This window comes from Pyxicephalus adspersus, chromosome 3 (assembly GCF_032062135.1).
Source record: "Pyxicephalus adspersus chromosome 3, UCB_Pads_2.0, whole genome shotgun sequence".
Lineage (NCBI taxonomy): Eukaryota > Metazoa > Chordata > Amphibia > Anura > Pyxicephalidae > Pyxicephalus > Pyxicephalus adspersus.
Window position 1 is genome coordinate 34,248,575 of NC_092860.1, and position 22,575 is coordinate 34,271,149.

A 22,575-nucleotide genomic window follows, 5' to 3' on the forward strand; every position below is an offset into this window, starting at 1 on the left:
AATCTGTAAAGCCCCCCCCCCCCAAAAAAAAAACAAAAAACAAAAAAAACAGGCATATATATTTTAACCTGTTTCCCAGCATTCAACCCTGGGACCGAGGTACAGGTAGTCCCTGGGTTACATACGAGATGGGGACTGTGGGTTTGTTCTTAAGTTGAACTTGTATGTAAGTCGGAACAGGTACATTATTTTAATAAATGCAATTAGGACAGATGTTTGTCTCAACATATCATTAGGTAGCGTGGTGTCAGTTACTGTATAAAATCCTCACTGTGATTTAATTACAAAGAAAGAAAGAAAAAAAAAACCTTATGGCGCCTAGACATTCATTAACTTTTGGAGCAAGCTATGCTTTGATATGCAAAAAGAAACAACTGCACAGTTTGTCTGGGTCATTAAAGAGTTATAGAATGTTGCAGAAAGAGCTCAGCCCCCTAAGATCACCCACAACCTCAGCTGTGTTTAGCAAAAGATTTCCTCTGCAAGTCATGCAAACCACCCCCTCCCCCCTTCCAGCCTCTGTCCTGCACACCAACATGCAGGGAAGCCCGTTCATATCTAGATGTCGCCTGTATGACGGATGTCCTTAACTCGGGTACTACTTGTACTAACTATAGTACCCATAGGTTTTTTAACTTTAAAGCAACTGATGATGAAAGGAAGAGCAAACCATGAATTTATTATTAAGGTCTGCTTTAAACACGGAACCCCTGTTAGGAGATCCTAGCAGTAGGGATCCATAAGGATCCCAATTAGTAAATTTATCTTCCAGCACTATAAATACGTATATATTGGGTGAACTGGTCCTTTAAAACATTAAGTGCTAACAGAGTTATAGAAAGCAAGAAGGATGCTTTAGTGGGGGGCAGTCATGCATAGGGCCTGATTAATTAAAGCTCTCCAAGGCTAGAGAGGATACACTTTGAACACTTGTAATTGATTCAGTCCAGGATTCAAACCATTTGCTAGCAAATATCAAATCACTTTGAACAAATCCATTCCAGGTTTGCTGGATCACCCAGCTTCACCCACTGATAAAAGTGTATACTATCCAGCCTTAGAGAGCTTTCATAAATCAGGCCATGGAGAGAGGAACAAACAGCTCCTTCTGCTGATCTCTATTAAACTGACACCAGGACAGGAAGTAAGCAGTAATCCTCCCCAATGCACATACATACAGCATTAAATATGACCAAGGTATTGTTTCTTCATACTTCCTGTCCCTCTCACTGTACAGGTAGTTAGGCAATATTGCCCCCAACCACAAATAAAACAAGAAATTGTAACCCTTAACCAAAAAAAATGTTTGCAGTTCAATTTTAATACATTCTGCGTATATTGGAAATGCCTAGAAAATGTCATAACTGGTAACTGAGATGTTGGACTTTTGGTAAGAGATATTTAGACACTGTGCCTATGTTTCTACTTTAAGCAGTTGTAAAATGCAGTGATAAGCTAGGTATTAGGCTATTTAACCCTGATGAACTTTTTTTTTTCTTTTTCACTTACAAGAACTATTGAGGTTTGTATACAACAACTATTGGTCACCCTGCTAGTGGTTGTTTCCTTTTTTACCATGCATGTTCCTGTATTTTGTCCTGCACATGGTTATTCATCAACCTGTTCCATTGTAATTCCTCCTACACATTTCAATGAAGTTCTGTATGCAGACTTCCTGACATTTGTATTCCACTGTGTTTTTTAATTGTTTTGCTGGGTCATTCCTGTTTGTCTTCATTATGCATGTCCTGAGGATTTCTTTGTTTTCCATCAGTGGACAAAGTTATTCTGCTCCCCTAACCAGAGCCAGGGGAAGATCATATAAGGCCAAGGCAAGGTATCAGGATTGCTTCGCCCTCCAGTAACCCTCCCGCAGCCTCTGATAATTTGATCACATTTGGGATCGGTTTTTGCATTTGTAAAGTCTGTTTGTTATTTAGCTTTAGGAAACTACAATTTTCAAACTACTTTTTAAACGTTTTACCCTAGTTTTTTTTTAAGTATGACAAAGACCAGAGCTTCAAGTTCCAAAAAGTATTGTGTTTTTAGGAGGAAGGACAGATATATAATAAATGATAAGGGTGTTTTGTGGAATGGAGTGTTTTTTTTTTTTGTTATCTCGTCTCTCTTAGGCTACCTACACATGTTCAATAAATGTTTCTGGAGAGCATCTTTCATGATCCTTTCCAATGGCAAAAGACTGAATGAGTGCTGTATATACAGCGCTGTTCTGCACTACAGGGAGGGAGGAGAATGACGGAGCGGCACCCCACTGCGCTTTCCCCCCTTCACTTGTAATACAGTCAATCTTGGATCCGCCAGAACGGATCCATGAACGACATTGGAGGAGTGCCTGATACTAGCCCTGAGGCGATTACAGTATGAGAATCTTCTGAAGTGTGTACATAGCCTTAGTCTCTGTCATTAATATCTTCATTCTTTTTTCCTCTCCTTTCTTTCCTGTTCACGTACTTTGTTTCTTTCATGTTAAGTTGGTAATGCATGGACCATGAAGCTTTTTCTTTAGCATTTAAAAATAGCATTCTTTAAGTTTGATGACAATTCAGTGTTATATAGCAATTTAGCTAATTACTTGTTTATTAAACGGGAAGTAAACCCAAAACTAACGAAAACAAAAAAAAAATCACACTTATCTTCAATCCTACAGAGCAGTCTATCTGTCAGGAGGTTTCTTCTATCCGGTCCTGCGTTTTCCCAGCATCCATCTTCGGGGTGGAGCAGAGGGAGCGCCAGTGGCCACCATCTTTTCTTCTCTTCTTCCAGGTTCTTCTTCCTACGTCACCTAATCTCGCAATGTTCAGGCGCAAGATCGGATGACTTAGATTGGGAAAAAAACTTGCTGATCTCACTGCGCATGCATAAAATCTGCAATTTTTTTTCCCTTTTGATGAACGGGCTTTTTCTGTGCATGCCTAAGATGCTGGGGCATGTGCAGAAGGAGCAGCCAAGAGCCTTCCAGGATGCAAGACGTAGGTATCCCGGGAGGCTCTGCGCTCCCGTTCAATCTTGATCGCCTAGGTCGGGGCTCGGAAAACGTTTTGGACTACTAGGCCATTTCAGGAGGTCAAGAAGGCACACTAGGCCAAAAGAAACAAGGTGACCAAGAAAAGGATTTTTATTTAAAAGTACAGTACAATCGATGGGAAACATGATGTTGCATGTTCTTAAAGATAGATACAATATCAGGTTCAGTTCAGCAACAGAATGTCATTAGGGTGATTGTCAGTGAGCTGAGAGCGCAGCTTGTTCTTACAAAACTTCATCTTGGAGAACAGCTGCTCGCACGAACAAGTGCTGCCAAACATTGCGATCACACGCTTGGCAAAGGCTAACAACGTTGGCAACTATGCATGTGGCAGCTGACGGTAGAAGTCAATAAAAGTCTCTGTACGTGTGCGCGTGCTTGGCATCGAAATGCCCCTTGAGATTCGACCGCTTGAAAGTGTTGTTGGTATCATTGCACACTAAACACAGGGCTTTGTTGCCGCGTTGGATGAAGAATAATTCGTCAGTCCATTCTGGGTTGAAGACACGACTTTCGAGGTCAACCTTCTGGAGACTGGTAGCTGCGCGTTGCTTCCGCTTTTTGGGCATAGTATTTGGGGTTACTTTGGGGGAACTCGATGATATCGCAGGAACTCGTGATTCAATTAGGCCGGATACAACAATAAATAACTAGGGGGCCTTGGGCCGGACTGGAATACTGGCTAGGCCATGTCTGGCCTAAAGGCCGGAGTTTGCCTACCTTTGGCCTAGGTGATCGAGAAGTAAGGGGCCAATGCTGCACCTTATTTTTTCCTTAAAAAAGAAACGGTGTCGCACTTAAAAAAAAAACACAAACAGAATTTTTACTTTAAATAAAGGGTTGTCTACCCTTTTATGTAAAGTGAAGAGTCTGCGTGGACAGGGTTAGTTGGGAGCATTTCTGGAAATTTTTAAATATAAAAGGGTATATTAAAAATTAGAACCCCTGTTAGTTTTAAGGGATTTATCCTTACTTCCTATCCTGTAATCACAACAGTAATTGAAAGGAAATCCTTTCTTAGATAAGTGTCACCAGTTTGCCCTCTGTATTACTATTCCAGTTACAGCTCAAAATGTTGAATTCTTCCCCACTTCTAGTATTAGAACAAATAGAGAGTGTAAATCTATCCTCTATCCAAAATGTTTATAAAAAAAAAAGTTTTGACATTATAATACACTTATTATCATTATCAATTGTATTATATAATTAGATGATTTGAATAGGATAAGGGGAATTAAGATGCTACAATATCTACTACTTAAACTATGAAAGTATCAGTCTTTTGGTTAAATCTTTATGTGTTTTTAGTCACTTCCTCAAACAGACTTTATGGTAAGAAGTTTATTTCCGTTTTCTGCAGCTTGTGGGATTCTTCTTAGTGTTAGGCAAATTACTGTGAAGTTTTGCACTACTTATATGTGTTTCCTGTAGCAGCCATCTTAAAAGATAACCCGGTGCATATTCATAAACATTCAATCTGCTTTGCTGAACGGTACGTTTTTCTCGTTTGTGGTTTGAGGATACTTTTCAAGGACACATGCATTTTTTGTAGCTAAAAAATAGATTACATCATTTTACTTTGCTTCTAAATTATAATTTAGAGCAGAATTATAACATATAGAGATATGCAAAGGATGCATGTTAAATGTTTCACTTGCCTGATAAGTAGGTTACTCTGTTACTGTTCAGTGTTAGTATTTAGTGTCTTTCTAAAAATGTACTATAGCAGTCTGCTAGTTTGTCTTTATTTCCTTGCCCTTGTGTTTACAGCATTTGCAGATATGGAGGTTTACAATTGTATATTTGTAAGGCACACGCAGTGAACATCTATTTGTGGTATTTGCCACCTAAGTGCTATTTCAATAATGTACTTCTTTTTTTCCTTACCTTTGTATAATATAATAATATATACAGAGTGCATATTGATATTGGAACAATCATAGCATTCCTAATACTGAAATGCAGAGTTACCAGATTTCTTATTTTCAGTTATTTCTGCAGACAGTTAAAAAAAATCTAAAGCCATATTTACAGCTTTGATGTGCTCACATTATATGAATATTGTATGTCTGCTTTAGTTATACAATGAACCTTTCTGTTGCGAAATAGTTAGATAAGTGTTACCACCAGGATTTGTTTTTAAAATCTGCTTTAGTTTTAGTTCAATAAGTGTCATCCTTGTGATAACCTAACTGCCTATAGTTCCTGATTACAAGTGTTATTTAGTAAGACTAAGAAATATAGGTGAGGGTCATAAGCTAAAAAAAAAATCCCAAACTTTCCATCTTTTTTTCTGTACAATATTGTATATGCCTTTTTTGTCTTATATCTCTTTATTATTTGTAAAAGTTCAATTAGTATGCTTTGTATTTTTGCAAAGTGCTTTCCATATTGAAGCCACAAAACATGGTTTTATCTAGTTTATTGCATTTTCTTGTGCAGTTTTTCTATAAGTTGGTTCTTGACTAATTCTCATTTTCTGGGAAATGATATGGATGCCAAACTTTAACTTAGAGGGTTAGATTTTGATTTGGCAGTGTGTTTCCCTTGGCTGGCTGTTTTCTATGCTACGTAAGCTCCTACCATCTTTGGTTTTCTGTTGGGGTTTTCTCCCCTTGACCTTTAGGAATTCCTCCCCTAAAATACAAAGTACCAAGCCACATCTGGTCATCTCTAGGCCCCTGTGATTGCCATTTACACTTTTTAGCATCTTTATTATTAAAGTGGAAGTAAACCCAAAATCCCGCAGATCAGTCTATCCGTTGGGAGGTTTCTTCCATCAGGTCCCACGTTGTTCTGGTATCTGTCTTCGGCCCGTAGCAGAGGGAGCGCCAGGGAGCAACATCTTCTCCTCTCTTCTTCCTGGTTCTTCTTCCTGCGTCACCTGATTTTGCACTGCCCATGTGCGAGATCGGATGACGTAGATTGGAAAAAAAACTTGCCGATCTCACTGCGCAATCGGTAACATCGGCAATTTTTTTCTGTTGATGAAAGGGGCATGCGCAGAAGGAACAGCCAAAAGCCTTCCGGGATGTGTGACGTAGGTATCCCGGGAGGCTCTGCGCTCTTTTTTTTTTTTTTTTTTTTAAAAAAGGGTATTGCACTTAAAAAAAAACCACAAACAAACAAAAGTTTTATTTTAAATAAAAGGGTTGTCTACCCTTTTATGTAAAGTAAAAATTCTGAATTTAGGTACACTTTAGGAATCTAAGGGAGCACTTTTTCCCTTTACTGTCCATGAATGTAGTACGGGGACATTTCTCCACTGAAACCAAGGGAAGGAGCATTATTTCCAATCATCACCAATCTAAGGGAGAACTTTTCCACTGATCACCTTTGTAACAAGACATTTTTCTACTGAACACGAATGTAGAGATTTCCCTTTCACTGGTCAGTAAGCTAAGAAGAATTCCAATCATTATTGAAAGGCACATTTGTTTCAGGTATTTGTTTCAGGTATTACTAATCTAAGGTAGCACACCAACACATTAATTAACTGACCACCAATGCAAGCAGAAACAGCACTCTCCACCACTGCGCTGTATGTATTTTTCCTTGTTATTAATTTATTAATGAACTGCTCTGTTACATTTGGGTGTCAAATATGCCACATATTGTATACCACATTTTTTAAAATATTTTTAGTGTACCTACTATTTAGGGGTTTTCTAGAAAATGAAGATATTTTTAGGGGTTTCTTCTTCATAAAAAGAAAGGCTTGACAACTCTCAATGTTCTTTTGCATGCATATATCCATATGACCTTTTTTCAAAGGCTGAAAAGTAATAGTCCATCATGTACAACCTGTTTTTATACAATGATATAATGTGACTATAACTTGAATAAAACAATAATCATCCTAATAATTATCTATGCTCTTTTACTGTCTGCAGCCTCCAGATTACGAAGCAGTTGAACCAATAGATTTTGAAAACTTTCTTATGTCACATATCAACACCCAAAATCATGAACTTCTTCAGGAGCTTGGAGACTTCCCCGAAGATGATCTGGATCTTGTATACAAACCCAAAGAGTGCAGAACACTGCAGCCTTCACTGCCAGAAGAAGGGTATGTACATTTACCAAACTGCTATAAAGATTAATAAATCAAATTATAACATATTCAGTCCAGGATGACAATACTACTTGAAGGGTAACTTCAGGTGAAAATGATCTAGTGGAGAATAGTTACAAGTTACTTCACTATTTACTATTTTTCTTTGGGCTGTCTTGGGGAGGTATTGCTTCAAATCTTGTACCAGTGACTATTGTCTCTGGAACAGACAGTGAACATATATCCTTCCAATAAAATAGCAGTAAAAACCTGAAAGAGGTGTTTACCCTTCCTCACTTTTTGTACAACTTTGGATTGCCTAATAACAACCACTAGGCATCCAAGACTGTTCCACAGAGTTTTTAACAGACTTTTGCTGAAAAGTTTGGAAATCTAAAAAAGTGGTTTAAGCAGTCTGCTGTCCTACAGTTCTGCCCGGTGATTCTCCAGAATTGCACTGCAGGTATTACCTGAACAAAAAGGAATTTCAATTGCCCCAATTCATTGCAATGATAGCCGGGAGTGAATAAAGACTGGTTGACAGTTGTGCACAATTGCCCTGCTGTCAAAAAACTATGGGCGCTGTCATTTGGGACAGGATATGAACAGAAATTTCTTCCTGTCTCTGTCTTACCAATACACAATGTGAGTAGCAATTGTTGCACTGCACCCTATTAGGCCCTCATTGTAAAGAGTTTATTTCTAATGTTCAATAGGGAGCTGTAAGCACAAAAGTATTAAATCTATGAGGATTACCAACTGTAAACTGCTTAAATGTGTTGATTTCACAGTCAATGTACTTATTCACAGTTAAATTTAAGGAACTTATCCTCATTCATAAATGTTATCATAGAAGAAACATAGCAAAGTGACAGCAGAAAATAACCGGGTAGTCACTGATGTTTAGGCAAATGCTTGAGGCTTTGATTGTCAGCAGTAACGTAGTATTACATTTTTGTAGGTAACATGCTTATTTACATATACTTCTCCTTTGGTACTGATTTACATTCAGCTTCCATATGCCTGGGCTGGCCTACAGAATATAACCACAACAAGCACTGTTGACGGCTTTGTCCACAAATCTGGTTTGTGGTTTTCCAATAAGGAATTTCTAACTAACAGTAGTTGTCATATTTGACCATTTTACTGTCTGCTGATGCTGAAATTATCGATGTGATCAATTGTTGCAGCCTGGAAACCCCCAGAGAAGACATTTGTACTGAAAACTTATATAGCTAGCTATACACTGTTCAAAATGATTGTATTTAATTCTTCAAAAAATCAGGACAAGTGTGGATGTAATAGAAGTCTTTTTAAAACAAATGTGGCATATTCTTTTTTTTTCTTCTTTTTTTTTTGTACAGGCAAATATTTGCTAAAGGTGTTATAAACAATTTCTGACTTTTTTTACTTTAATGTACTTCAGCTGCACAATTACATTCCATGTGGCAAAAGTTTTGTACAAGTTGTAACTTGGTAATCCCTTGTGAAGACAAGGCGTCTGTAATCTAAAGGAATGTATTTGCATGTACATTGCTTGCCTAATACAAGAAAAAACCTAAAATAAAAAAAACAGTGACATATTTAAAAAATATTTTTTCTGTAATATCTTTCAGAATTCATAATTGTTTCCTGTTTTACTGTTTCAGGGCTGAGCAGGATCTACATGTCAGGGACTGTGTTCAGATATATTTACGGGACTGGCTAATAGTCAACAGAAAGTAAGTATGCATAGGTAGCTGTAAATGTACAAAGCATACAAGCTTAGGAATGGTATGTGGTGTTATTATTTGTCTGCTGAGCTGCACATTACAAGGAAACTGCAGCTGGTACAGTTTAAAGCCAAACGTCAGACAATTTGGTGGGGAGTTTATTACATCTGTCATACTTTATTTTAATATGGTTTATCATTTACTCAATTTTTAAGGCTGCCTCAGTCCACACACACAAAAAAACACATTCTGTCTGTTTCCCAGTTGGTGTTATTTTAACCTACTTTCTGTCCATGTGATTCCTAAAAAGTGAGCCAATATTTTACCAAAAAAGAACATAGACCACAATTAAAACCTGGCAGGGGCTGTTACACCTTCTACCTCTATCCAAAACCAAGTAAAACAATGTTGATGGAGTTCTACAGTCATACAATCAAAGATGTTTAAAAAATAAAAACAACAATTAAAAGTCCAGACATTCATGCAGAGATAAATTGAAAATATCTGATTATTTTAAGGGGTACTATGATACATTTGGGAAACAAGCAGACTTGTACAAATGTTTTGCTCCAAACTCTGGTTAATGTTGGACTATTATGAATAGGAGGTAAATAAATCACTGAATTTGGATATATGGGAAGAGCTGTGCTGATCCTTGTTTTAGCTGCTTGTGCTGCCATCTAGAGGTAGTCTAAGTGATTTCAGATAGACTTGTCAGTACATTATGCAACTGCAAAAACATAAATTACGTTTTTAACACATTCATTATAAAAATATATAAAAAAAAGAAATAAAGAAACAAATGTAAAGTCTATAACTGCTGGCAATTCTTTGTAAAATTGGATGCTAACTGCCTGGCTAGCTGCCTTCCAGAGTTTCTGACCTTAGAAATGCAAATAAGCAGTCTTTAATCAGACTTACCGTGATATGTACTTATTTTAGGTTTGTAATTTAGAATGTATGGTGTATGGTAGAAAATCAGCAATATATATATATATATTATATATTTTATAGGTATTACAGGATCCCATTACTTGAGACAGTATGCTCATTGATCCCCAGTCTATGGCTCGAGAAGCACATGTAGGTTTCTGTTCACCCACATTGTGAGCCTAATTTAATGGGGCAGCAAGGCTGGAGAGGATACACTTTCATCAGTGAAACTGGGTGATCCAGCAAGCCTGGAATAGATTTCCTTAAAGTAATTTGCTAAGTGTTAGCAAATGTTTTCAGTCCTGGACCAGATCCATTTCATGTTTGCTGGATCCCCCAGCTTCACTGGTGAAAGTGTCACCTCTCCAGCCTTGGAGAGCTTTAATAAATCAGCCCCAATGGGGCCTGTTTATGTCCACAATTGACCCCAAGCAGATGATTTTCTTTGAAGTAAATTTCTTTAAATCAGTCACTGGCTTTCTAATCTAGCCCCGTAAAATTCCTAATCATTGTAAATATCAGTGAGATCAGTCAGAATGCTGTCCATCTTTTCATTTTATGGTATTTTTTAGGCCAAACTACTTAGATACTTTACTCAAAATGACATGTATAGTGGAATTTATAGTGGTTAAATATATTGGGTATACTCTGTAAATAGTCAAAACAAAGTTTCATAAATGTGACAAATACCAGCAGAAAAAACAATGCAAGGATATAGTAAAATAAAAACAAACAAACAAAAGATAAATAGAACACAATCACTGTAAAAACATAAAATTTTTTAGTAATGCTCTATATCAATGAGCAATGTTAGTTGCATTTTTGCATTACAAAAAAATGTTGGTTAAGGCTTATCAATGTCTATATACTTTAGTGGTTTTTAACCTTTTTGAAAGTGGAGGTGAACTTTCCTTTCCTTGCTCCTTTGTGGTGTCATCATCTTCACCTGGTCTTTTTCCTGGTTCAGAATTCTCAACCATCTTGACAGGTCATACTGGAAAGACATAAGGGCCTGATTTTTTAAAGCTCCCCATGGCTGGAGAGGATACGCTTTCATCAGTGGAGCCGGGTGATCTAGCAAACCTGGAATGGATCTGGTCCAGGATTCAACACATTTGCTAGCAAATAACAAATTACTTGGAAGAAATCCATTCCAAGTTTGCTGGATCACCCAGCTTCACTGATGAAAATGTATCTTCTCCAGCCTTTGCAGAACTTTATTAAATCAAGCCTATGCATGCACCTAGTAGTTTACTCATTTCAGGACCATGGTATGCTGTGAATGTACACTGAGCTACACGCACAGAACAGACTAGAGAAGATTGCAAACAAGTAGATCAGTTTGTGTTATTGCAGACCTTAACAGGACCAGACATTAACAGACCTAGCATTCTTCCTCTGCATGTAAAGATCCTGTCTGCAACCTTTTTAGGTTTATTCCAGGCTGCAACAAAAAAAATAAAGGAAGATGAGACAGGAGGAATAAGATTAGTCACCAATGTTGCTGACATCCCATGCCACTGTGTGAAGATGGCCATTATACAGTACTATAGGCAGGGTTGGCTTCCTATATTCAGAGCTTCCAATAATGAAAACAGTAAGAAGTATGGAAGTGGCATCATCAAATCTCACCCCAAATCTTCTGACACTAGTAGACAGGGGCAGCATAGATCTCACATTGCACATATACTGCCATGGCCCTTTGAAATACAGCATAGGCACCATGTCCCCTATAACATAGCAAATCATCACTTTATGAAGTTAGTGTTTACTTATGAAGTTAGTGTTTACTTAAAATCATCAGATCATCTTTGTAACATACATATAGGTAAAATGTATAGTATTTCTTCATATTTAAAATTTCAACATTGCTTTTTGACCTTTGTTTCCATTACACTGTTGTGTGCCCATAGGAATATAACATGAAGAATATACAGGCACTTCCTATACAGAGGAAGCTAGATAAGCAGAAGTGGTCAGCAGGGGTTCCACAGGTGTTTAGCTGTTATTATGGTTGTCAAGTTACAAATATTAGGCACTAAAAACTAAAGCAAAGATTAACTATGAACAACACTGTTAATATTTTACTTTTTTACTGAATGGTAAAGCTTAAGCAGATTAGGTGTTAGCAAAGTTGCAGCTTTTAAAGCTAAAGTAAGTTATGCAAACCCTAACAATGAACTTGTCTAAAGTTCTTGGTTTGTTTATTAAATATACCATTTGAAATTGTTTGTTATACCACTTTAAAAAGTACAAAATACTTATTGATTCTGTCAAGAATCTAATGATACCTTATTGTCCTGTATTAATGGCGGACAAGCAGGTGAAAATAAAGTATAAAAAATCTAAAAGAAAACTAATACAGCCGTCATTTCTAATATTATGACCTGGTAAAATGTGTCTTGTATTGGATAAGATACATTTTAAACTGTTAGGTAGTCAAGCCAGGATTATTATTTTCATCAAATTTAATGGCCTAAAATGTATTGTAAGTAAAAAATTTAGGTTATTTTAATTTCTATTTATTATTTTGTTTTCTATGTTGTTATTGTTCTTAGCACTACTGATTGATCTGGCACATTGAAATATCTGAAAAATATATATATGTTTCTAATTTTAAGACTTGTTTGAGTGACTTTGTTATATTTTTTTTTCTTTTTTTAAAAAAACTACTTTGGAGCAGAGCTGAACAACTCTCATGGAGTACTGTACAATGATGGATAGAATACAGTCAGCCTATTCCCTTTGAAGATAATCCAATTAGAGCAGTGCATGCCCCAGACTGAAGAAAACAATTCTTTCCCTGGTCTGAGACATGAGATTTTTGTTATTTATTCTACAAGCTCTTTTTATGTTCAACTGATTTTTTCATTTTATTTTCAGGAATCAGGAAAATTCGGGTACAAGCAACTTTAGTAGAAGTGGCTCCAGGAAGGACTTCCAAAAAACTCTCCAAAAGCAAATATTTGAGTCTGATGAAGCAGAAGCCAGGCAAAATGAACAGGTATTTTTAACCTACAAAATATTATAGTATTAGGTAAAATATTGCAAGATAATCCTTAAATTTATATTTATATGGTGAGGTCAATCCAAACTAAAATTATATTTCAGTTATAGTTGTAGCCTAAATGACATTTGGAGTCATTTGATGGCTTCCTTCCTTCCCATATTTTGCACTTCTCATCCCTCCTGCCTCAAAGTTTTACCTTTTAAGCCAGAAAACCTTTTTTCTGTGTGCCCCTCTGATCCTGATATGTGGATATGTAAAGTGTTAAAAAATACAGTGGTTAAATGAATGTTCATTAATGCTCTAAAATAACTAAATTTAGTTATGATTATGCAACAGTATAAACTTATGTCTGACACCAGGACCCCTCTAAATAAAAAAACAGAGAAAACAAAGATACAGACATAAATCTTTTGACGTGTTTCACCCCCCTCATGGACTAGGTACACACGTGCAAAAATTGTCGTTAGAAAACGAACGATTAACGACCTAGCAATGATTATTCACAAGTAATTTGAACGATGGTATTGTGCACAAATCTGTACATGCTGTAGCGATACGATCATTTAAATATAATCCACCATTAATGTACACACACTAGGGACGATCATTTAAACAATGCAGGAAGTGACATGTACTGGAGAAAGTGTACCGCAGAAACATCCATGATCACTGAACGACCGTACACACAATAGATAGCAAACGATCGTCGCCCAATCACATCCGCCGGGATGGTAGTTCGTTTTCAGCTACATTCCTTGTTCATTGGCGTGGTTGGCCAGTCGTTGTGCACTTTTTTTGTTAAGAATTATCGGACGATTAGTCATTAGTCGTTCGTTTCCAACGATAATTATTGCACGTGTATATGTAGCCTAAATTATAGGGGTCTGGATGGTCATAGATCACAAAGCCTCTATGGAACACACCAGAGTATTCATATCTGCATCTGGTGATTCGAACAGACTGGTGACTGTATGCATGTGTCTACATAGAATTAACTGAACATTTTATTTTAACCTGGAGTTTCTAAGCCTCTAAGTTTTTGTTTCAAAGGAATGCTTCATTGAGAGTTGGATGCTCTCAAGTCTGCTGGGAACCTGATAACTTCACCTAGGTTAGAGTTTAACTTTTTTGTTTGACCAGGACTCCTCTGCTTTGCTAATCCCTAATAGAGGGGCTAAAGCTGCTCCATTTCTTCTCAGGTTTTGACCAGTTCCTTGGGATTCAATTGAACTCTATATTAAGTGTTAGTTATATATAGTTATTAATGTTACAATACATTGCTATAGAATTGTACAGTTTCAGCTTTATGGAGAGCTCTTTATGATATATTATTATTATTACACAGTATCTATATAGCGCCATTATATAATGCAGCGCTGTACAAAGTCCATAGTCATGTCACTAGCAGTCCCTGAAGGGGACTCACAATCTAATGTCCCTACCATAGACATATGTTGTTGACATATTTAATACAGTCCAAGGTCAATTTTGGGGGGAAGCCAATTAACCTTACTGCATGTTTTTGGGATGTGGGGGGAAACCCACGCAAACACGGGGAGAACCTGCAAACACCATGCAAATAGAGTCATGGCTGAGATTCCAACCTGGGACCTAGTGCTGCAAAGGCATTTACCTCTGAGCCACTATGCTGCCCATTAACGGCAAACCATGACAACACAAATTATTTGAAGCCTATACTGTGTGTGCATGTGACAGGGTGACAATGCAGGAGAGAATACGGGAAACAGTTGTCACCCCGATACACGGAAGGACATTCATGGCAGCAATACATATTATTTTAATGACAGATTGAAAACAAATTTGACAGAAACATATTAAAGCTTTAATGAGATTCCTTTCAATTTTGATCAGCACCTAATTTCAAGTGTCGCTTTCTTGAAATATAACGCACTAGGAATAGCTTTTGATATTTTCCAATGTCCAAACTATCACATCCAAAACATGCAATGAACATCACATTTTAAATTGATAATATTGGTTACCATATTACTTTTGTATTGTAGTAGTTGTGAATTTAAAGCCAAATATTCCCAGGCAAAGCTGAGACTGCTCGTTGCCGTGATAACTGTCCTGGTCTTTCTTTAACAATTCAAATGTATTTTTTGTCTCTGGTTGAACTAAAACATAGATTTTTATCATGTTATGTATATTTAAGATCGGAGTATCTCATCTTCTTGCTGACATTAACTTGCATTGTGTATCTCCTTAGGCTGATGGTGGTCTTACTCCTGGCTTGTCTGCTGAATCCGGAAGAAGCGCACTCACACCTTGTGACTTTGATCTGCGTGGCCTAAATCCAGAAAGTCGTTTGAAGAACCTATTTCAGCTTTCCAATGTGGAAGAGTTGGAGAGGCAAAGTGAAGACGCTCGCAAGGCCAATAGACAAGCAGACCTTTTTGCTCTCAGTTCCCCTATTGATGAGGTAAATTCTATACAACATTGTATATTATATTTTTTGTCTCTGTTACCTTTAAAGGGTATTTATCAAAAATACAAAGTGCTGGGAGCTATTTTTTGAACTGGATGAATATTAATATAGGTGATCAGGCAGATAGATATTTTCCAAGCTACTTTACAATGGTCTTCTGCACTTGTGTGTATGTAAAAAATAAAAGGATGATGGTTATTGCCTTGGTTGTCTTGGTATTGGAGGAAGAAAAGTTGTATGTACTTTGACAGTCTAGCCTGCCATTTACCATCTCAGAAGATTGCCAGAAGTGACAACTAACTGGCTCGTCTCCAACCTAAAATTTTTAAAATTGCCTGATTCAAAAGGACCAAACTTAGTGGTAAGAAGGTGATGTTTAGCTAGTGTGGGTAAGTGTGACCTAATATAGGAGATGGGGCTTTATCAATATTTAAAATTCATTAGCATCATCATAACCAAAAAATTAACTCAGTTAGGTAACAATGATGAATGATTCAGTAGATAAAATTCAGCAAACACCGCAATGTTTACTATATATTTGCAAATATTCCTTATATAAAATAAAAATAGTAAATAAAACCTAGAATTTGTGCAGTGCCAGTGCCTGAGACAATTATAAACCAAATTCAGTCATTTTAAATGCAAACTATTGTCCCCAATATGGATATCAAATGATTTATTTCCATCATTATCTGTTCTGTCTGCATTTCTGATAAAATGATGTTCTCATTTTTAGGAGGATACAGTTGAAATTCGTCCTTTACCAGATTGTCCCAAGGAGCACATGGGATACAGAATAATGGTCAAGCTGCATACTCTAAAGTACAGTATTTAATCTTGCTAACTGTCATTGCACTCATTAGCAATTATGTTTTTTTTTTTTTGTAAGGGAAACTTAGTTGGAATACGTCTTCAAATCAGAATTTGGCTTTACACATATAACCAGAGATGATTAAGAATGCTTAAGAATTTACATGTAAAACTTTCATGTGGGTATGTATGCTGACAAGTAGGAAGGTGAAAGTTGTTATGTCAGCAGAGTGCGCCCTTCAAATAATCTCGGTTTATATATGTATATGCACATGAAGGGAGGATTGTTTCAGCTTTTTTGAATATATTTAAAGTGCATATATTGACTCAAAATCATAGCACTTCAGTTCCGTAAGTTTAGTTTTCCTTGCAGTGCATAAGGAAAAAGTTGTGACACTTTCCTCAACCAACCCATTGCTTTGTTTTAAATTGACAAAATGAGATAAAAGAAGTGCCGGAGCCGATATCCTATTTAGAAACTAAGGAGGCTTCTTAAGGGTACCCAGTATCTGCTATATGTAAACTCTGTAATGAGGTAAAAGTAAAGTTGTGGGAGCCTTTCATAGGTTGATCCTATGACGCATATAGCTAAAGATGTGGTGGTGTGCTGTGTTTTCTTGTAAAGATATACAGACTATTGTAATTTGTACTGCATGCATTTTTTATGTTAGAAGTATTTTAAGTGCTTTATTGCCCTTCATTTACGTTGAAGAGACATATATATATATATACAGGTATAGTGTGCTGTTTTAAATGTGCATTTTCACTTCCTCTTTCCCATACAGATTTGATATTGACATTGAGCCGCTCTTTGTAAGCATTGCACTATATGACTGTAAAGAACGTAAAAAGGTAATTAAATGTCATACTTGAAATCAGTTTTACCCAACTTTTCAGAGCTCATGGACCACTACATTCATAATTCTAAATCCCCTGCTTGAGGGGGGAACTGTGTGTCAGTCAAAGGGGAGTACACTTCCCCCAGAATGACGTCATGATTTCAGAACCCACCCACTCTCCCATTGCAGGCTCAGACCTGCTTGCTAAACATACTGGCGGGAAAGTAGTGCAGGGGTTGTTGCGTCCACTGGCCCTGTGCTACTGTCCCCCCAGGATGTTTAGCAAGCAGGTCTGAGCCTGTGATAGGGGAGTGGGCGCGTCGTGTCGGGGGACAGAAGCGCGGACTACCAAATTTTTCTCACAGACCACCAGTTAGTGACTGCTGTTTTAAATGACTGTTCCTGTTTAAAAGTACAGCTCCATTTTACACCAAGTACAACTGTATACCAAAAGGTAAAGCTATAGCAGCTGTCATAATCTCGTTTAATAGGTTACACAGGGGTTAATTTCCATTTAACTACAATTTAAGTTTATCTGCTGGTAATCATTGTCACCTACAGTGTTATTCTGGAACAGGAATTCAGAAGAAATTTGTTTTACTAACAACTGTCTAGGGGGAAATTTTCCACCACTTTAGAGGGATTTTCTTTCTATTCCTTTTTGTTTCTCGAGGAGAGGAGCTGAAAGAAGGGAGCCCCTTTTACTGAACACAAGCAGTAAACTCCTGAATAATCCTTCATGACAAAGTTATTCCTATAATAGTAGGCCATAAAATATAAAAATATCTTCGTATAGATATTAAAATTAACAGTAAGAATATAGTTTGTAGTTCCAAACTTGAATAAATAAAAATTACAATTTAAAACTTGGTTCAATGTTGTGTGTTTCTATTTTTTAGATCTCAGAGAACTTTCACTGCGACTTGAATTCAGACACATTCAAGAACTACCTCCGCCATCATACACCCAGTGTAACCCCTTCAAGTCAAGCCAGAACTGCGCTGTTCTCTATTACTTACCCTTCTCAAGATATATTTCTAGTGGTTAAGGTAAGGTTATCATTTCTTCTCATCCACCAATTTTTGAGGCATCAGTTAAACAAACTACATGCTGGATGCAAAAAAAAAAAAAAAGTCTAAAAAAAGTTTTGTGTCACTCTTAAGGCTTCAAAGTGTACATTTGCTAAGACTAAAGTCTCTATGGGATGCGTGTATTTTTTAACACGTGCACATATCGTTTATATAAGCGCTGCTTTTCTGCACTCCCTCTCCATAGACTTGCATAGGCCAATACAGCTGACAGGCCTGTTCAAGTTTATTGGCAGTGCAGGCACAGGTGCTTCCAATTCTAAACAGGTTTTTGTTGCTGAGAGTCCCAAGGGATAAAGGAGTGAAAAGATAACCAAGAAAATTCATAGCTTTGTACAGTTATTGGTGTACAACTAAATACAAAACTGCTTGTTCCTTTTTATTTGTTAGTTTAAAACAAACTTTTGTTTTTTTCCCCATGTGACAGATTGAAAAGGTTCTTCAGCAGGGAGAAATTTCAGAATGTTCTGAACCATACATGGTATTAAAAGAAAGTGATGGTGGAAAAGTAAGTTGTTGACGTTTAGTTTATGCATTCTCAAAAAAAAATAAGTACAAACAGTTGCAAATGAAACTGAAAAAGATACCGCAATATTAACAATTTTCTCAACCAAACTTCTCAACTTAGAAAGTTTAGAAACCCCCCAATAAAAATTTAGGTATATTCTGAGATTTAAAAAAAATACACAGAATAATGAGAGGGCAAATTGACTAACCATATATTGTTGAAGTGTATGCATTCTCATAGTACCTGGTCAGAGTTTTTTTTCTTTTTGCTGTACACAGTGTGCACAGCCAAAATATTGAACTATCTTCTTACATTAGCATTTGATAACAGGTAGGATATATTAGACAGCAAGTAAAAAATCCATTTTGAAGGTGATGTGTTGCAAGCAGGAAAATTACAAGCATTAGAACATGATTGTAATAGCTTGAAGACTGGGTCAGGGCATTTTGAAGTGACAGGTTTTGTGCCATGTTCTTGATATGCAATGGTTACTACCTACCTGAAATGGTTTAAGGGAAGACAACTGGCATATCAGTGCCAGGGTCATGGGTGCCAACACTAACGGATGCTGGTGGTGGGAACCTATTTAGTATGATCATACAGTGCTACAACAATGTTTCTTAGGACATGTAGTCCCTGGGTGCAAAATAAAGTGTTTCACACATATTCAACACATTTATGGTAGGAAGCTTTCATTTTGTAATGATGCAGAATGACTATATTTTTTCAAATGTGTTTTTTTTAACTATAACAGTGTTATATTCTGTTTGGTTTGTTTATCTTTATTGCAGACTAAAGAAAAAGTAGATAAACTTAAATCTCAGGCCGAAACCTTTTGTCAACGCTTGGGAAAATATCGGATGCCATTTGCTTGGATACCAATTAGTCTACTAAGCTGCATCAACGTTATGACACTGGAGAAAGAAGCCCCTGAAACTGAAAGCATAAATGGTATATTTTAGTACATTTACCTCACTCAGAGTATGGTATTCAGGTTTAGAGATTACACATTTTAAATTGTAGTAGGAAAAGTCTAGGAAGAGTTAAAATATGGTGCTCTGGCCTAATTCAAAGCTTGCCAGAAAAGGCTTTTGAATAGATTTATATAAATCATCAGTCTCTTATTAAGTGCTAAGGAGCATCCTATCTATGCCAGTGTAATCCTATTGGGAGATATATATTCTGTTGCATGTTCCTCCCAAGGTACTATTCTCAGTTACCGCACTAGGCAGTGTGTGACAGGTACCTGTAAATACCAAATTATTAGTACAGATCATAATCCAAACAGAGGTTTGTGGGATCCAGAAATATTGGGAGCATGTAATGAAAGAGAGTACTGTTAAGGAATGTTAAGGTGTTTACCTCTTTTTCTATGCCCTTTCTGACAACAGCAGTGACATGGGGCAGACAAGAGATTTGTTGATACCAAGCATGTTTTTTTTTTTAAGTTTTTTAAAGTAAGTTTAGGTTTTCTAGTATTTGGCTTTCAAATATAGAATCACATCTCTAAAATGTGTGCCTTCTTGTCTGGTTTGTAATAGTTTGTTTTATTGAACTGTTCCTATCTACATAGGCAGAGCATCATCTAGTGACAGAAGAGCTTCACTCCCGCAACCAAGAAGAATCTCTGAGAGAGGGAATTCAATTGACGAAAGCTCAGCATCACCATTTAAACCAACGACAATTACACACAACATTTTCTTCAGACAGGTAAATTATCAGTGGCTAGCACTTTGGCTTTACAGAGCTAGGATCCAAGGTTTTAATCTTGGTCAGGAAACTGTACAAAGTTTGTATTTCTTTCTAATTCTTGAGTTTGTATGTATTGTCCTGTGTTTGCAAAGGTTGCCTTCAACATCCCAAAAAACATATTTGTACCTTAAAGGGTTTCCCCCCATATTGGTCAGAGATTGTTAATGACATGTGACTATGGTAGGGACATTACATTGTGAGCTTCTTTGAAAGTTCAGATGAGTGCTGTGAAAGATGTCAGCACTTTACAAATACATAAATGGAAATAGAATGTTTAGTAATACCAAAGTGCATGACATACACAGAGTATACAAACTTTTGTTTACACTTTTTAAAAAATTAAAAATATTCATTAAGGTGGACAGGAATTTGCTTTTTATTAGATTAGGATATTAAATTAATTATTCACAGATTTTGAGTGAAGATTTGTATCTCCTTTAGTAAATTAGCCTGTGTTAAATGTGTCAACTCAACATTTCATCATGAATACGTCTTGGTATAGAGCATTTACTGTGAAGGAGATCTAGTATTGGAGATATAAGACAAGGGCCATACATTGTAAATGAGAATTTGGAAGGGACTCGTTATTCGAGTCATGATGTTTCCTTTATTTGGGTATCGATCAATAGACAATTGTAATAAAATTTTATTTTACATAGACCAGAATATTTGTGTGGTATTTGCTTTGAAAACAGGGTACAATTTCCTTGTATATCACACAACATTGTGCATTAATGTGCCAAGTTGCCCAGTCTGTCACACATGGTAAAAGTATGCATTAAGAAACTATACTATACACTCAAAGTTGATTGAGTGATGATGTAACAGTAATGTGCAGATATATTTCAAATAAACAGATTTTGAGTCGGCAGTAATTGCAGCAGTACCTTCTCTTAAAGTCAGAAGATGTACACCGCTGATAGTAAAGCTGGTAGAATAAATCTGCTTATTATGCCTCCTACAGAGAGACTAGAAATAGTAATAATGGCTATGTCTCTCTCAAAAGCAAGCACTTTAATACTGTTAATAAATTGGAATGTACATACTCTACAAAAAAGGTCTTAGTAATGCAGATAGATGAAGAAGAAAAACCTAAATGACAAAAGGAGAGTTATGGGACCAAAAGTGTGCTTCTAAGTTCTATGCACCAGATATACATTTAACAATAAAAGTATAAACTAATTCATAAATGCTGTGGCCATGCCATGTAATGATTTTAATTATGACCAACACATGTTTTCTTTAATGCTGTTGTGTGGCTTTTTTTGTATTAGGAAGGAGATAAACTGAGCGATGAAGACTTATTTAAGCACCTAGCAGACTATAAGAGATCTCTTCAAAGGAGAACAAAATGTATACCAGGTAAGGATGTGCATCAATGTATTAGGAAGTATAGAGTACTTATGGACACAGCATGCCTTTTCTAACACATACAACCTTTGTGTCAGCTGTAAGACGCTGGTTTTCCTTGTTTTTATATATAACCAACTTATTATTATCACTTTTTAATAGACAGCCAGTACTCATACTGTATGTCTGTAGAAACTCTAATTGCTGGCTGTTAACTGTAATTAAGGACCAGGATGGCTGTGTTTGTATACTCCCCCACTGACTATATACAGAAATGAGAATAGAAGCTTCATTTGAATTGCATATAGTGTTTGTTCTATTTATGCCTATAGCTGAACTAATCTCTTCTTTTTTTAAGGGTTGCTAAAACTTGAAATATCCCCTGTGTGTGACGGGATGAGTGGCTGTCTCACTCCTGAGCTTCTTTTAGTGAAGCCCATTTCAGAAGGTCGATCTCGTTTAAATAAAGAGATTCTAGAGTTTCCAGTCAAGGAAGTTTATGTTCCCCACACCACATACAGGTATGAATCAGATTCACCAGAAGTGTATATTTGATTGCTATATATTGCCTTTCAGAGTATTTTGATGGAAAGTAGAGGAAGGTGTAGAGGTTTATAAACATTAAAAAAGTGAAGAATATATGAGTAAAAGCAGTAAATAGGTCTAGGGAGGAGGTGCATAATGGTCAGGGGCGCTCATGAGCAGCTGTCCAAAATTGCTGCAGTTTAATTCAGCTGTCAACCACCGGGCCTTGAAGTTAGCACGGCTAGCAGAATCACCAGGATTAGTGTGGAAACTTGCATACCCCTCCACTCTGCTTTGTTCACCAACACTGATGGTGAAGTCTTCTGGCACATCTCGGTGCCAGTAATAGGCACCAGCCTCCACTTCGTCAGCACGGCAAGATGGTGGTTTGAAGTCCTCCCGCCAGTACTCACCTTTTCTCTCCGGATCCCTCAAATATTCTCAAATAGGTTGTGTGCCCAATCAAGCTCTGATCTGTAGAGATACAGTGTTGTCAGAG

The 22,575-nt window shown here is 36.8% G+C and overlaps 1 protein-coding gene across 2 annotated transcripts in view; it reads left to right on the forward strand.

Moving 5' to 3' along the window:
* DOCK8 (dedicator of cytokinesis 8) overlaps positions 1 to 22,575 on the forward strand; it is a 92,425-nt gene that overhangs the window by 8,724 nt on the left and 61,126 nt on the right. For both annotated transcript variants that reach the window (XM_072404190.1, XM_072404191.1), the window contains exons 3-14: positions 6,940 to 7,115; positions 8,750 to 8,821; positions 12,629 to 12,749; positions 14,986 to 15,198; positions 15,941 to 16,026; positions 16,800 to 16,866; positions 17,753 to 17,902; positions 18,369 to 18,449; positions 19,241 to 19,400; positions 20,023 to 20,159; positions 21,476 to 21,563; positions 21,910 to 22,072. In XM_072404190.1, the coding sequence (XP_072260291.1) occupies positions 6,940 to 7,115; positions 8,750 to 8,821; positions 12,629 to 12,749; positions 14,986 to 15,198; positions 15,941 to 16,026; positions 16,800 to 16,866; positions 17,753 to 17,902; positions 18,369 to 18,449; positions 19,241 to 19,400; positions 20,023 to 20,159; positions 21,476 to 21,563; positions 21,910 to 22,072 (1,514 nt within the window). The remainder of the gene's footprint in view (positions 1 to 6,939; positions 7,116 to 8,749; positions 8,822 to 12,628; positions 12,750 to 14,985; positions 15,199 to 15,940; positions 16,027 to 16,799; positions 16,867 to 17,752; positions 17,903 to 18,368; positions 18,450 to 19,240; positions 19,401 to 20,022; positions 20,160 to 21,475; positions 21,564 to 21,909; positions 22,073 to 22,575) is intronic.